The sequence below is a fragment of the Rhipicephalus microplus genome, chromosome 3 (assembly GCF_043290135.1).
Source record: "Rhipicephalus microplus isolate Deutch F79 chromosome 3, USDA_Rmic, whole genome shotgun sequence".
Lineage (NCBI taxonomy): Eukaryota > Metazoa > Arthropoda > Arachnida > Ixodida > Ixodidae > Rhipicephalus > Rhipicephalus microplus.
In genome coordinates, this window is record NC_134702.1 from 243,702,840 (window position 1) to 243,720,090 (window position 17,251).

The 17,251-nt window shown below is 46.4% G+C and overlaps 1 protein-coding gene across 5 annotated transcripts in view; it reads right to left on the bottom strand.

Annotated features, from left to right (window-relative positions):
• The window catches only part of LOC119162457 (uncharacterized), a 202,953-nt gene that overhangs the window by 57,507 nt on the left and 128,195 nt on the right, over window positions 1-17,251 (bottom strand). For all 5 annotated transcript variants that reach the window (XM_075890871.1, XM_075890868.1, XM_075890870.1 and 2 more), the window contains one exon: window positions 15,782-15,953. In XM_075890871.1, the coding sequence (XP_075746986.1) occupies window positions 15,782-15,953 (172 nt within the window). The remainder of the gene's footprint in view (window positions 1-15,781; window positions 15,954-17,251) is intronic.

The window sequence follows — 17,251 nt, forward strand, 5'->3', positions numbered from 1 at the left end:
GCCAAGTGATTGTAACAGGAGAGGCCCTTGTGCGTATTCAGCACAGCTACATTTTTGGCATCATCATCCAGCGGAAGTTGGTTTTATGCGTTCCGTAAGTCGAGCGTGCTAAACACCTCGCCCCCCGCTAGCGTTGCAAAGATATTTTCGATTTTCGGAAGGGCGTACTGCTCTGTTCTTGTCGCTGGATTGACCGTCAGCTTAAAGTCTCCCTACAGCCGTATGTCTCCGTTCTCTTTACCGCCGGCACTACTGACGTTGCCCATTCAGCCATGCTGACTGGAGACAGAAGTCCCACTTCCACCAGTCCATCAATTTCGGCAGATACTTGAGCCCGCATGGCGTACGGAACTGTCCGAGCCTTCAGAAATCGTGGTTGGGCGCCTTCCTTGAGGTATAGTTTCACCGGTGGTTCCTTCCAGCATCCGAGGTCCTCAAAGCAGTGGGGAAATTTGTCAAGAAGTGCGGTAAGCTTGCTGCCGACGTGCACAACATTCACCATAGACGACATGCCTGTCTTCAAAAAGAAGACGTGAGCTTTGAGAAATTCTTCTATTGTCTCTCTTCCCCACAGCAGTCGCCCTTGATGGTCCACCATTATCAGAGAACTGCTCAACGTTACTGGACCAAGCTGTACCTTCATTTCCACCTTTCTCCAGACCAGTAACGGCAACGGAAACGTCAAATGCGTATGGGAGTTTTCTGCAAAGCCAGCTACCACTTGCACTGTTTCTTGTACACGCTCTTGGGAACTACACTTACTGGTGATCTCCTGCTGACAATCACTCGCAGCCAATGGCCTTCCCACATTAAGGTGTGCTAAATTGGCTGCACTAAGCGCTGATTGGCCGAACTGTGTGCGACTAAAGCATATAAAATCTTTTCTTCATGTTCGCATTCCGTTCCTTCGACGGCGAACGTTCCCAACGTCGGAGCGAGGGATCTTTTGCAGGCTCTGGCAAGATGTGCTTTGTTGGCACATTGATGACAGATGGACCTGCAATATCAACTTGACGCCGTGGTATGGGTCCCTTAGATTGATTTATTGATATGTGGGGTTTAACGTCCCAAAACCACCATATGATTATGAGAGACGCCGTAGTGGAGGGCTTCGGAAATTTCGACCACCTGGGGTTCTTTAACGTGCACCCAAATCTAAGCACACGGGCCTACAACAGTTCCGCCTCCATCGGAAATGGAGCCTCCACAGCCGGGATTCGAACGCGTGACCTGCGAGTCAGCAGCCGAGTACCTAAGCCACTAGACCACCGCGGTGGGGCTATGGAGCCCTTTGCATCTGTCGCATGAGAGACTATGGCTTCGTGGTAGGTCGTTTCTCCTGTACATCTTTCCTTGCTGCTGTTTCTGTACCATGCTGACGCCACTGCCTGCAGGTATTGCGTATGGAGCTTGTATGCCATGAGCGTCTTCGTTCGTTTTTTCAGAGCCTAAGACAAATTATTCGGCCTCTTCACGAGTAAACTTCTTGGAGCCCAGCAAGCACCGGCGCGCTCCATCGTCCCGAATCCCGCAAACAGTTTGGCTCCGCAGCCTACGGTGCAGTGTCGTTCCCAAATTACAATTTGCGGCAAGTATTCTCAACTCAGAAATGTAGTCCCGAACAGTTTCTTGCTCTTCTTGCCTTCGCGTGAAGAATATTTAGCTTGAGGCTATTTCGTTTGCATGAGGTTTGAATTGGTCTTCCGGGCATTTTACAACGTCGTTACACGCCAAAGAGTTGATGGGGACCCCCGCGTGGTGCCCTTGTCGTTCAGTGATGGAACCAGTAAAGCTCAGCCTATAGCTGTGTCGGTAATCTTGTTGCCCGCAATGAAGGCTTCTAAGCGTACATGATACGTACTCCAACTACTTACAGCGTTGTCGAAGGCTGTGGTCGAGATCCCATTGCTCTGGTGTCAGACTCGAAGAGCGATCAAGATGCCATTTTCATCGCCACTGTGGTATCGTACATAGGTGCAAGGAAAAGACACTTCATGGCAGGAACAAGACTGAATGTTTATTCAAGAGGCTGTTTTTATACTTTGGCGAGAGGGCCGGCGCATGCGCCGTGCAGAGAGGTGAATGCACGTGTGGTCGACATGCTTCTCCTATCTACGTCTGAGGATCAACAATATATCATCTAGGGGATGCGTCTCTCAATACATGAAAGCACCATGTAGCGTCGTAAGCTTTTTTCATATCGAGGAAGACTGAATGGCAATATTGACTGTGGACAAAAGCGTCTCGGATCTCATCCTCGATACGTACCGTGTTCAAGGGTGGATCTGCCTTCTCAAAACCCGCTCTGGTACAGGTCAAGTAGCCTGTTCGTTTCAAGGAAATGTATCAGGCACCTCTTTATCATCTTCTCAAACAGTTTGCCAGCGCAACTTGTCAATGCTATGGGCCTGTAAATCATCACGGAGAATGGGGTGCTTGACCTGTTTCGAAATGGACATAATGATGGCCTCTTCCGAGGAATTAGGTATCTCGACGAAAGCCCATGTAGCATTGCATACAGAAGGAAAGTAGGGTGTTCTGTGTTTCGACAAGTATGCTTTTCAACATTTCATGAAATACACGTTCAGATTCTGGTGCGGACTTATTGCAGCAGCTTAAAGGTGCCAATAGCTCAAGTCAACAAAACGTTTCATTGTGCGCTTCGTATTTTTACATTTTTGCTCTAGCTTGTTTTTTATTCTTGATTTGTAGCGTTGGAATGCCTCAGAAAACGACAAAGTTCTGGACAAGTGTTGAAACTGTTTGCTCATGCAGTTGTTCGCCCGGTCTTGCAAACTCTCACCCTGTGTGTTCAATAAGGGAGTGAATATGCCTGTCTGCCGACTATCCTGCTCACCCTATTCCTGACTTTACCCTTGTGTGTATGTGAAAGATATGCCCGGCAGAATCTTTTGCCAGTTATCCCAACTCCCTCGTCGGCGCGGCTTCCTGCTTTGCGACTTGATGTCTTTCAAATTTGCAAAGTTACCCGCTGTCAGAGAGTCCTGAAGGGAGCCTCCAGGCTTTGTTTTGTTTATTGTGCACGTTTCAAAAATTGTTATTCTACCATGACAATCGTCGTTTGCCAGGTTGTCTGTTTGTTTGTGGGATGCATTTGGTTGCTGCGTCAATAAAAGCAAAGCTTTGTAATAGTTGACAGCAGCTTTTATTCATAAGGCACGCAAGTCAGTCCAACTTAAGAAAGTAAGGCTTCAAAACTATTTCCGATTGGTCTTAACTCTGCAATTCTATAATGTGTGGAAGACATTGATTTTCTATTGGTGTGCTTAGCATTATTTAAAAGTAACTACTTCCATGAGGATTACTAACATTTTCCTAACTAAATAGGGGAAAAAAGACGGAAATGTGATGGTCCGATCTAAAGATAAGAATGTTCTGTTTGCGAGGTTGTGATATGCTGGGACTTCCTTATTCACAAGACACGCACCAGATGAGAAAGGGAATTCCTAAATTAGGCGACCTCGTGCATCACAGTTAAACTCGCCCCAGCGGCTGTTACTTTTTTAATTTTTTTATTTGAAAATACTGCAAACTTTTCAAGGCTTATGCAGGAGTGGAGACAAGAAAATACATACAAACCATCGAAAGAAAATACATACCAAATAAACAAGAAAGAACATACAATATAACACAGCTCATATTTTAAATTAGACACACTGTATTATGTTCATAAATGATTGAATAGTGTTACAGCACACAATACTGTTGTCTAGTCTATTCCAATGGTAGATAGCTGACGGAATAGGGGAATGTTTGTAAGCGTTAACACGAATGAAAGGTTGATGGATAGTTTTCGAATGGTCCAGCCGCGATGAGTGTATCGGCGGGTCTAGCAGGTAATGAGATCGCGATATGCAGAATTGACCATGATATAACCGACAAATAAATTTTAGTCGCGAGATAATTCTGCGTGGCGAAAATGGTTTTAAGTTTGCCCTTGCGAGCAAGCCTGCAGAACTGGATTGCTTCGACAAGTCTGAATATACAAATCTAACTGCCAATTTTCGTATCCTTTCTATTTTATTAGTGAGGTGCTTTTGATGTGAACTCCACATGAGATCGGCGTACTCTAAACATTGTATAATTAGGGTTTTGTATGCATTAGGTTATTGTGGGATGGTGCACAGCGCAATTTTCTCCTCGCGAAGGATAGCTTCCCCTCCGCTTTACGACGTATGGCTAAAACATGTGGTTCCCAGTTGAGGATTAATGAGAAAGTAACGCCTAAGTATTTTACTTGGTCGTTTTTGTCAATAGTTCTGTTTCCTATAATATATATAAAGTTAATGGGGTTGGTCTTATTTGTAAATGAATTGAAGTGAGTTTTGGTTGTGTTTAATTTAATGCCCTTGGAATAGATCATTTGCAATGAATTGTTCAGCTTAACTTGATTGTTTGAAGTGTGTACGACTTTGTACACGACACAGTCCTCTGCAAATAGTCGCATTTGAACAGGATTATATCAGAAAATTGAATATCGTTATTAAACATTAAAAACAAAAGTGGTGCAAGTACCGATCCCTGAGGTACTCCAGAGTAAACATCAAGCGGTTGCGATAGATGGTTGTAAGTTGTTACTTTGTTTCGTTTGGTTAAAAAACTTATTCCACGCTGCTATTTTATTATCAATACCAAAGAGCGAGACTTTTGTTAATAAATACTCGTGTGAACCAACATCAAACGCGTTAGAGAAGTCTAAAAAACGGCATTTTATTGACTGTTCTCGGTAATTGCATTGGCTATGTCGTGAGTTCATTCAGCTATTCGGGTTGTAGTTGAGAGATCTGATCTGAAGCCATGTTGATGTATTTAAAGGAACTCATTTGTTTCTAGGTGAGTTATTATGGCCTTGAAAATTATATGTTCGAATATTTTGCAGCACGGTCTCGTAAGTGACACTGGGCAGTAGTTGCTTATTTCTAGCTTTGAGCTTGATTTGTGTATATGGACTACTGCAGTGTTGCACCAGTCGTCCGGTAATTCCGAAGTGTGTAGAGATAACGTGTATATTTGAAAGAGATATTTAGATGTCCACTGCGCATATCGGCATAAAAAAGAGTTAGTAACATTATCGGGACCAGTGGATTCTTTAGATCAAGCTTGAGCAGAAGAGCAAGTATTCCTTCTTCACTTACAATTATTCCTTCCATGGGTACTTTCACAGCATAGAGGGGTAGTACCAAAATATTGGTATGTTTCGTAAAAACTGATTGAAAAAACTTATGTCATTAGCTATTTGCTCTGGTTCCCTAATAACTTACTCTGAATACTTAATTTGCGAGATTGAAGTCCCAAAGGGCTAGACAAGGTTCCCGTTGCTGATCTATTAGGGACTCAAGTTCATATTTCTGTAGATTTTGATACGGGGGTGTGTAGAGTGAGCAAATGGTGACGAGTTGATCGAAAAGGACAGTTCGAACAGCCATTGTCTCAAGGGGCATTTGGAGTTGTAAGTATGTGTATACAATTCCTTGACTGTTTTTAATGTCTAGACCTCAAGATGACGTCATGACATCATTCCGGTCCTTTCCGAAAATGATGTAGGTACGTGCAAACTTGGCATGTTTTAGTTTTAAGTGTGTTTTTGGTACACAACCACTTTTGGTGAGAATTTGTGTAAAAGTTCTCGGACATAGTCAAAGTTCCTGAGAAGGCTTTTGACGTAGCATCGTATATTTTGAGGGTTCATGGTGAAAGTGAAGTGGTGCTGTGTGTATGAAAAGCAAGTGGCTATTTAGGTGGCACGTTCGCATTCAAATATTAGGGCAATCCCTGAGAACCATTATCTGATTTTTGTTTTTGTTTTTGGTGCGCTCCAAGGAGCAACGGCGCTTTTTCGCAGCACCAAGGGTACCACCGGATCCAATCCCTTTTCGGAGGCACTGAATGCCCGCACGTGCGAGCTAGTGGTTGAAACTTTGGGCCTCACCTGGCTAGGTGAGGCGTTGAGACAAGAGGACCCTGGCGTCTCCGCTCTCTGTTCGTGAGTAGGCGAAGTAAACTGAACTACTGCCGTCTTGGGGCAGGCGCCAGAGCCGACGGCTCACTCTGCATAAGTGGAAGGAGTTGCGAGGGCGGCTGTGTTGGTGCCCCCAGACGTGCTGTGTCAGCGTATGTGGGACCATAGAATGGCGGTACTCTTCTTTGTGCTCACTTAAATGAAATGCTCGCCTTCACCTTCAAGGCAATTACCTCTTTTATTCCAGTAAGAGACGAAGCGTGAAAATGCAGCTTGGTTTACTTCACAGTTTACACAGTGTAGCTGTTATTTGCAGTTATCGGAAGTGTGGCCTCAGACTGCACGCTGTGCACAACTTTCGCTACCATGACGGTTTTTTGAGCCGTGGCCATTAGAAATAACGACGGGGCAGAGGAAAGTTAGGCCTGATAGAAGTTCCTGTGTACCTGCTTTGAATAGTTTCGGGCAGATTACTGGAAGCAAACGTCAGAATTAAGTGTTTGTTGGTATTTTCGTGTTGTCTCATCTCATGATAATCCTCTGTACATTGCTCACATTTTGGCTCTTCCACCCATCCAGGGGTTCAGTTTTGGTCAGGCCAAGCAAATGCGTGTCAGATACCACTTCGAAAGTTGAGTTCCTTGATCTGTGTGGTGTTGCAGTGATCGGAGTATCAGCGAATGTTGAAAGGTCATCTAGCTTTTCAAACTGTTCGTTCTCTCGAATTTCGAGGAGAAGGTCTCCGCTGGCCATTTTAATAACTTTGTACCCGGCACAAGAGTTTCTGTAAAACAAGTGGCTTCTACGCAGGGGGATGCGGTTCTGGCTTGCTTGTCACTTTTTTCACTACGTATGACATAAAATGAAGTTTTAATTTGATCGCTTGAAAAATTAGTCTTCGATGCATCCGCGCTTTAAAGTGGTAAGATTACTTAGCAGAGGAAAGCTGTATGAATGCTGGTTGAATTTTGTTTAGAAGCGTTGGCGCCCACCCTCTACCGAGTCCAACGAGGGGATGCTACAAGTTTGCGGATGCTGAAACCTGAGGATGCCAGCCGTACAACACTACTATACCTCAATGCGCCTACACCAAGCTAGATTATTTGCATAGGGTTAACCCTCGCTGCCACTAAATTAGGAAGTAAACGCAAAATAAAAGATTACAGGACAGATAAATCGCGAGAGATATAACGGAAAGTGAAACAATTAAGAGCAAAAATAAATATAAACGACAACAAAACAACAGCAAAAAAATGTTTGCGACTCACCCGCACCTTGCTATCGAAAAGGCGCGCTGACAGAGGATGCTAGAGGTAGCGGAAATAGCGGCAGAATGAAGAGCGCACGGCATACCAGCGTGCACATTGTTTCATTCGATGAAAGCTTTTTCATTACGTTCGTTCACTCGACGTCCGTTTATATGTCCTATTTATCTACCAAAACACAGTGAAATTTGCAATGCATATGAGCGAACATACATAAATAAAACGCGGCTGTAACCTGCCCACAGCCGTTGCAGCACCAGCGCCGTTAGGTTTAGACCACGGTGGCCTACGCATATGACGACCGCCTCGACTCTCCTCCATGTCTCTTGCTTTTGCGATACAACAGGAGCTAGCTGAAAAAAATTGGTCCCATATCTGCATGTCTCACTGCAAATTTCGTCGAAAGGCCATAGTCTTGCGTCTGGAGAGAGTGAACAATACGTTTATTTTATGTTCTGCACGAAAAAATTGGTGAATTGCATTCTGCAAGCACTGCGTAATGGCCCGTTCACGCTAGCAGCAAGCCTGCCCTGAGGGCGCAGTGCCGCAGACTGGCGGCCGCCGCCGTCCGCAAGAGGGCCGTTCGAAGTGCCCGCCAAGCTTCGCAGGCGAGGCATTTCAGCCTCCGACAAACATGGCTACCTTTCCGAATGCAGTTGTCGACCACCTCGAATCTATCAAGCGGCTGCCCTGAGCTATGTACCTCGTAAGCTCCGAACTGATGCTTCCATTCGCTTTAGACTCAAGACCTTTAGCTTCGACAACACAGTAAAAGAACGAGCTCACGCGCCTGGCATGTTGAACGCTGGCAGCCGCCGTGGCTCCGCTTCAGGCCTGGAATAAAGGGGCGAAACTAGCACTGCCCCGTCGGCGGCTTTCGACGTCGTCTTGCGTTTCTCCTCCTCTCGCCTCACCGTGCGTTTCCAGCTCACGAGCATTTCTTGCTGGTCATCGCAATACTAAGCTCTCTAATATTGTAGACGCATATAACCAGCAAAAAAAAAGTGATTTTAAGCATAAATGCACCTTGCCCCACAGAGAGAGGAAGTTATGCTATCTCCTGCTAAATGGCACTATGTGTAGATCTGAAGCAGCGCGCGCTAACGCTCCACACATGACAACACGTGCGCGTCGCAGCGTGTCAGTGCATGGCTTTTTTACGGGGCGCTGCGCCATCTCCTTGTGGAGAGAAAGGGCACTCAGCATTGCGTCCATAGGAGAGCTCTTCAAAGTGCAGGACAAGCTTCACCGGTGAAGCATTTCACCCTCTGAGAAACATGGCTGCCTTTCATCGGGGAGAGGGTGTGGCACCACGTCACGACAGCCACGTGCTAATGTGCTGCGAAGGTTGCTTGTGGTCAGGCCTTTACACCAGCGGCGACGACTCTGGCGCTCATCGCGGCATTGCGCAGGAGAAAAACCAGGGGAGGGACAAAGCACGCAGTGATAGGCCCGTGTTTCCTACTGGGAGATGCTAATCACTAATAATGGGCAGTGAGAGAGAGATGACTCCGATTGGGCACACAAATGTACAGTTTGCTTTTGGTTAACGCCCACTCTGCGAATTTTCGTTTGTTCAAACATGCGCAGGAGAGATCTCCCAACGGCACAACCTTGGAAGTCAAGATCCAGTGCCTATTTATATGGTGGGCTCAATCAAGGGTTGTGCAGCGCAAGCAGGCAGTTTTTCTTTCCATAAAAAAACTCGCTAGCAGACACTCCCTGCGTGGACGTTGCGAGGTGAGAGGGGGAGCGACACGCATGCACAATGATGGTGTAAACCTCGTGGGGAATAATGCCTAGAGGAGTAGGGGAGCCAGCGTAAGTTAGGAGACTCTCCCTGGGTTCGCGTTACGAGGCGAGAGGGGGAGTGTATGAGAAGATAGAGAGGAGGAGCGGACGAGCATGCTGAGAGAGAAATGGAGGAGAGTTGCGAACGGAACACCGACGCTCACGCCACGGGACATAGGCGAGAGCTCGAGATGCTCCACATCTAAAAGTGCATTTGAGCATTATTGCACTTTGCCTCTGGCACACCATGACCTGACCTTCTCACGTCTGTAGTGGGTTACATAAAACTAAAAAAAAACTTTTAAAAGCCCAGACAACAGACTCTGACTTTTTTCCACCCCCTTAACAAGCTCGCGCATCTTTCCTATGCCTACCAACCTCCTTCTACGCGCAGTGACGTCAACTCGGCGATCGGTGACGACACGCAACGCGCATCCCGTTGATTGGTCTAAACCAAATCTCAAAAAGCTTTAATAAAGTAAACGTTGCCAATCCTCAAGTGGACGTCATTGCGCGTAGAACAAGACTGGTCAGGCGTAGGAAAGATGCGAGAGCTTGTTTGGGGGGTGTACAAAAACACAGGATATCGACGGAGTGAGTGATGATGAGTGGGGAGAATCGTCCATCAGTTCGTCCATGTTACCGTCTGTCCGTATGTGTGTACATTCATGCAATCGTCCGTCCACTGTCCCTGCGTTCATCCGAGTGTCCATCCATGCGTCCGCTTCTCCGTCCGTCTGTCCATCCGTTCGTACGCCCTTCGACTTCTCGACGTTTTACACACGACAGTTTACACACGAGTTTACACACGACATAGCTTCTGCACTCAATAGTCACGATCAACTAGAGGCCTTTTTCATTGATTATTCGAAAGCTTTTGACATGGTCTGCCACGAAAAGCTTCTATATAAACTGCGAGCAATATTAAAAAGGTCTAAATTATTAGACTGGATCACTGTCTATGTACACTTAGGATCTTTGTTCGTTACTTTTATTCGCACACATTCTTCATCAGTAACAGTCACATCTGGAGTTCCTCAGGGTTTAGTGCTCGGAACTCTGTTATTTGTCATTTTCATTAATGATGTAGTAAGTGTTATTAACAACACCAACGTCAAGTTGCGGCTATATGCAGATGACGGTGTTCTCTACCGCACTGTTACTGATGCTAGCGATCAACAAGATATAAACAAGGTATTTTCAATGTTCTGCGAACGGAGTGATAGGTGGCACATGAAAATAAATTTTACCAAAACAGTTGCCATGACTTTCGGTAACAAGAAGAAGCCGCTGAAATACTCTCACAATGCGAATGGTAGTTTTTTGTCCCAAGTTAGTCATTTCAAATATCTGGGTGTCCTTTTTTCACATAACCTAAAATGGCATGCCCATATCAACCATATCTCTGCAAAAGCGCTTCGAAAACTTGGTTGCAAAAGCGAACTTTAAAAAATGCAACGTTGGAATGTAAGCTGACTGCCTAGAAATCACTAGTTCGTCCGATACTAGATTACGCTTCAACTGTATGGTCTCCTCTCCTCACGTGCGACATAATGCAGCTAGAATCAATCCAGAAAAATGCTATCAGATTCACCTTTGGTCGTTATGATCGCAGCTTCTCACCTTCATCACATGCGCACATCCGATCGTTGCAGACTTTGGAGCATAGGCGCAAACGCGAACGCGTAATGCTGCTGCACGAGATCGTACACACCCCATCCGGTATTCAGGCACCCTTCTTTTTTGTACCCGCTAATACACATGTCACTAGAAAAACCCACAGACTGAACATTATTTCTTTCATGGCACATATTGACTGTTTTAAATTTTCGTTTTTTTTCGTTCCATATTTAAACCTGAAACAACATGAATGATTCGCTCCACGCAGTGTCTCATGATGAGTTTGTTGAGAAACTACGAATACGCACGACAATTTATTCTGTTTGCATTTTCTTAACGGTTATCTTTTTTCTGCATTTCCATCAACATCTGTACTCCTACCTGATGAAAGATTTTGTTGTACAGCTATCTAAGCACATCATATCTTCAACTGTTTGTATAATTTTAGGGTTTATTTCTTTTGTTGTTTGTACTAAAATATGTACCCACTCGTGCTATGTCTCGAAATCGAGACTGCAGTATGTGTAAATAAATAAATACATAAATAAATAGGTAAATAAGCCTTTACACCAAACGACTACTCACCGCCTTCTGACGAGCCTCTCCCCACTCACGCCCCTTTGTCTGGTCACCGCTACTCCCGCTCCCTGTCGTCGCTACGCCACCAATCCTGCACTCCACCGCCTTTGTGCTCTTCCTCACTGAGCTCCTCTGGACGATCGCAGCAGGAAAACTAGATATTACACTTTGTGAAGGTGAAGCTTCAATACCAACTACGCCCGGAAATCCTCTTGTGGCGCTTCCCACACACCACAGTCTCATTCAAGTAAAAGTCGACAATGTTCCAGTGACTGCCCTTGTTGACACTGGCAGCCAGCTATCTGTTATGAGCGTTCATCTACGCCGCGGTTTGCAGATCATGACGCTCTCGACGCCTCAAGTCATACGTTTTGGCGATGGTGGCGCCGCATACATCGTCGGAATGTGCACTGCTTGTGTAGCATTGCTGGTCGTCACACCACAGTCCTTTTTGCTGTTCTAGCTCGTTGCCCCCATGACCTCATACATGGCCTTGATTTCCTGTGTGCACACTCAACCTTAATATACTGCTGTTCTGGCACGCTCAGCCGCGATCTTCCCCTTCTCTCTGATGCCTGTGAAAAGCCCGTCAGCTGCTTGGGTCGAACCACTTTTGTTCGCTTGCCACCTCGAGCATTGACATACGTCTGTTTGTCATGGACTCCTCCAGTTCCTGACGGATACTACATCGTTACCCCGATAACAGACGCTCGACAGACGCGCAGTGTGACAGTGTCGCACATCATCACCACCATAGTAGACAACTGTGTGTTTCTTCCGCTCGTAAATTTCGGCTTCATTTCCTAAGTGCTGCCCTGCCAGATGTCGCTTGCTCAACTCACTGCCATACCAGACGATGACATCAACGTTTTTGCTGTAAGTGTTCCTGGACCAAGCTGGAGTTCGACGGTTTCCCAGTTCTGACAGATCCATTTTTCGAAGTATGATTGGTTCTAATATTTCGCCTGATCAAGCCGATGCTCTCTGCCGGGCTTTGGCCTCCTAGGGTATCATTTTTGACATCCGTGATTGTCCCTTGGCCCACACTAATATTGTCAACTACCAAAACAACACTGGTGACTCTGCGCTTATCCACTGTCAGTTTCACCGCGTGTCCACATCAAACAAGCAGTAATTTAGAAGAAAGTGGCCAAATTGCCAGTAAAACACATCTTCGATCCATCTTCAAGCGCTTAGGCCTCCCCAGTGGCCTTGGTAAAAAATAAAAAAGGCTCCTGGTGTTTCCGCATTGATAATCGGCACCTCAACAAATTACCAAGAAAGACGTGTATTTTCTTCCCCTTATAAATGAAACACTTGACTCTCTTCATGGCACCACCTTGTTTTAATCTCTCGACCGCCGATCTGGCTACTGGCAAATAGCTGCAGACGAAAAGGATCGTAAAAAATCTGTATTCGTTCACCCTTGACGGCCCTTACCAACTCAAGGACATGTCGTTTGGCCTCTGCAATGCTCCATCAACCTTCTAGAGAATGATGTACACGCTGCTTCAAGGATTTAAATGGACGACGCGCTTGTGCTACTTGGATGACGTCATAGCGTTCTCAGCCGCCTTCACCACACACCTCGAACGCCTTTTGACGATTTTATCAATAATCCGACAAGCCAGCTAAATTCCTCGAAGTGCCACTTCGGTCTTCATGAAACTACTGTGCAGGGTCACCTTGTTGACGCTACCGGCGTACGACCAGACCCAGAAAAAATACGCGCTCTAACGAACTTCTTAGCTCTACTCTCTGTCAACCATGCTCACAGTTTTGTGGGCATCTGCTCCTACTTTCGGTGGTTTGTGAAAAACTTTGTGGCACTCGCACGGCCACTCACTGGCCTCCTCAAACAAGACGTCTCTTTTTAATGGGGCCTTCTCCAACCTGACGCCTTCTCTAAGCGATCACCGCTCCCACGACACCTTCTTTTCTTGCTTATTTCGACCACCATGCTCATACAGAAGTGCGCACAGACGTGTGCGGTCGCGGCATTGGCGAAGTCTTGGCGCAGTCTCAGCGGTGCAACGACCGTGTGATTGCGTATGCAAGTCGGGCCCTTTCGAAGACGGAACGCCATTACTCTCTAACAGGACGGGAGTGTGTCGTTTTTGTCCGGATGGTTTTGAAAATCTGTCTTTACTTTTATGACCACCCTTTCCATGTCGTCGCAGATTATGACGCACTGTGTTGGCTTTCTACACTGAAGGACCCTACTGGGCGACTTGATCGCTGGGCATTGCGTCTTCAGGAGTACTCCTACTCAGTTGCCTACAACTCTGTACGCCTCCATCTGGACGCCCATCGCATGTCCCGCTACTCTGTTGATTAACCAGACGGATCAGTCGTCGAGCGTAGGTCAAGCGTCATGTCGATTTAAAGGTTTCTTCAGATTGGTAACGAACAGCTTCGTTATATTTTCCTGCGGTCACTCATCGACCGCCTGAACTCTGCTCTGAACAACGCGTCGTTTCACATGTACGTCCTCTTGGATGACAAGCTCTACCGTCGCAGCCTCCAGCCAGATCGCTCTGAGCTCTTTTTAGTCGTGCCATAACATCTGCGTGCCACCGTGCTGCGTAAGCTCCACGACGAACCAACTGCTGGTCCTCTGAGTGTATCCCGCACGTACGACCGTGTTCGTCTCCGCTAATTTTGCCGCGGCCTTGCCAGCTCTGTTCGCTGCTGCGCGTCCTCCTGCGATAAACGCTAGGGTACAAAGCGACCTACTGTGCCCCCGGCTGGACTTCTTCAACCGAACTCCATCACCACTGAATCTTTTTTCTATGTCGGTATAAATGTTCTCGGTTCTTTTCCTGAATAAAGCTAGGGCAACAAGTGGGTCGCCGTTGCTACAGACTATGCGACTAGGTATGTCATTACTCGAGCGCTACGCAGTCCCACCAGCACCGCTACTGACGTTGCGGACTTTTTGCACCAGGATGTCATCCTGCACCATGGCGCTCCTCGCCAATTGCTCACTGATCGTGGCCGTGCATTTCTTTTCACGAGTAATAGACGATCTTTTGCGCTGTTCCGTCACACAGCACAAGTTTACCGCTTCTTACCATTCCAAAGAAACAGCCTGACCAAGCGCCTTATTTACGCACTCACGGGCATGTTAGTGATGAATCTGTCCTCCGACTACCATGACTGGCGCCTGGCACCACCTCACGTGACATCCGCGTACAATTTTTTGCGCCATAACACCCCTGGTATTCGCCCGGTTATTTGATTTATGGCCGTGATACGACATTACCATTGGACACAATACTTTCGACCACTACAACACCGCCAACCGTATATATACGCGCCGCTAATGCTCGTGGCGACGACGCACGTCAGATCACCCACTCAAGACTTTCGGCTTCAAAAGCCATTCAGAAAGTCATCTACGACAGCCGACATATCGACGTTCGCTTCTCACTCGGTTCTCTCGTTCCTGTGGTACCAAGCTCGTCGAGTTCGATTATCAGAGAAATTATATTCCAGCTACATGTGTCCTTACCTTATCGTCCGGCAGATATCTGGCGTCACCTATGAGAACACTCCTGCTTCTGAGACCACCCTGCCGGCAACCACGCTCAGTGATGTAGTGCAGGTCAGCAGGCTAAAACCCTGACAACTGCCTTCTGAACACCGGATTTATTGTGCACCGACACGGCGCGTTTACCGTTTGGGAGTATTGGTACACAACAATGTCTCTAGGCACGCACTCAAATCATAAATAGATGAAACCTTGTCATGGTCCAAGAAGAATACCAAACACGTCATGTCCATGAAGTGCGAAACAGCGCTGCGGGTATGGCCGCGATGAACAATGAAACCACATCAAACAGAAAAATCTTAAATCAGATTTCGTGTGGACGTGAATTGTTGTTATGCTGGACGCATTACTAACCGCGCTGACTTAAAGCGCATTCTTTCCGGCTGCATGTCATGTGTTTTTTTTTCAGCTTATCACGTTCATACTAAAGGAGGAAATCAAACACTTATATATTTCATACATAAGACGTGCAGACGACACTATTCCGTGTATTACTATGGAAGCGTGGCTTGAGAAATTTCACCCTCTCCCTGTACTTCCATGTATCGGTAACATTGCTACGATTAAGTATGTCCTGCACATAGAGCGAAATGTGTTCATGTAACGCAGTTAAAATAGTAACGACTTATAACCATTGTTGCTACTAGCGATGTTGCTACTGCTGGTGCTACTGCTGCAGCTGTACCTATAGCAGTAAGAATAAAATAATAATCACACATATAATGAAGAAGAACTTCGTCGTTTTTTCTCCATTTGAATCACTTTCTTTTGAACGTGCGTGCTACGAGCCTAGGACAAATCATTCCATCGACTTCCTTCAGAACACATTTCTCTTGTGCTGCATCCCAATCCAGATATGCGATAACGCCATGACGTTATTTATTATATAATTTCATGCCGTGCACGCAACGACCTTGCGGTGTCGTATGTCTTGTTTCGTCGCGAGAAAACTGTAGCTGCTTTTCTCATATTGACAACAGTAATTGTGTTTACCGATAGACTGGCGCCGCTTGATCGCTGAAGGTGGTTGCGGTCGTGGGTAAAGTGGTGGCTCGTCGCTATTACTCGTGATACCAAGATGTGATGGTTCGGCGAGCGAAGCTCTCTTGGCAGCCATTGATTTGCGTCGACTGTTTTTCAGTGCAGGCTTTGGTGACGTCTTCCCCTGCGAAAGCATTGCAAGAGGGCTTACTCGATTCGCAAATCGTTTGAAAGCTTTCCACGGCGAAGATGTGTTGTTCCGTAAATATAAAAATACACGTAATAATAAAACATTCCTCACTTTGCATAGCGCGATGGCCCTGGTGCGCTAATGAAGACGATAGCCTTTTTGGAATATTTCGAGGCGAAATTTTTTGTGTCTGTCATCCAAAACGGCTTAAATCTTAGCCTTTTACTGCTTGCATTTATTTCTAAAGTCCAACCGCATCTGCAGTACCCACCAATATTGCTCTCGATTCTGCGTTTATACTTGTGCGCAGTATCAAATAAAAAGCAAACGCTGCGCATATCTGAGGCAGAGCGTCAACATATAAATACGGTGTAGCCTGTGTCTTTATACTATTTATCCCATACATAAGTAATTCCAAGGATCGTAGCATTTCTTACGCTAAGCTGACAAGACAACGCAACGCACGGAATAATGTTCCCACATCCTCGAAGGAAATCGTGAGGAAATTCAGATGCACTGCCCCAGGCAGGAGTGCCCACGCAGGCAAGCGCTTGGTGCGTAACGATACCAGGGACTCGAGAAAACGGGGGAAGGGGGGGGCGAGTCGCTACTTCTTCTCAAGCCTAGCCGTGCGCGGCTTTGCCGCGTCTGAGAAAAGGGGAACCTAGGGGTTGAGCTAATTTCGGGTGACTTCCTCGAACTAGCTGAAGCTCGAAGGATGGCAGGAATATAATGTCATGAAAGTACAAAGAAAAATAATAAGGTGATATGATAAACAGACCCCAAGAAAGCACATCGTAATTACCTTTGGTCAAGCACCCTCTCTGACTCTAATGAAACCGGTTACTGTAAGCATCGTGTCCAACCTTATGTACAAACCCTCGCCCATGTTTCAAACACAAGGGCTTTGGACACGGATCCCAAGCGTGTAGAACGTGCGCCAGGTGCGTGAAGTGCGCATCTTGTGAACAAGCATCGGACGCCTGCACTACAGAAGTCTGCTGCGCTAACTGTAAAGGAGATCATCCCGCCTACTTTCGATAATGCTCCGCATGAAAAAAGGAGAAACAAATATAAGAACTTGAGGTCAAATTCAACCTATCATTCCAAAAAGCACGTCAACAGTTTTCTGCACAAAACCATTCTGATCCTTCCTTCACCGACGTGGCACGCCGGGGCGCTGTGCCACGTTTCTCGGCACCCGCGAGATTCACACCAAGTGTGATCGTGGTTGTGCCATCAGCGCCTCCACCTGACGCAGCCTGTACTGCTTCCGCTTCCTGCTGAAAAGA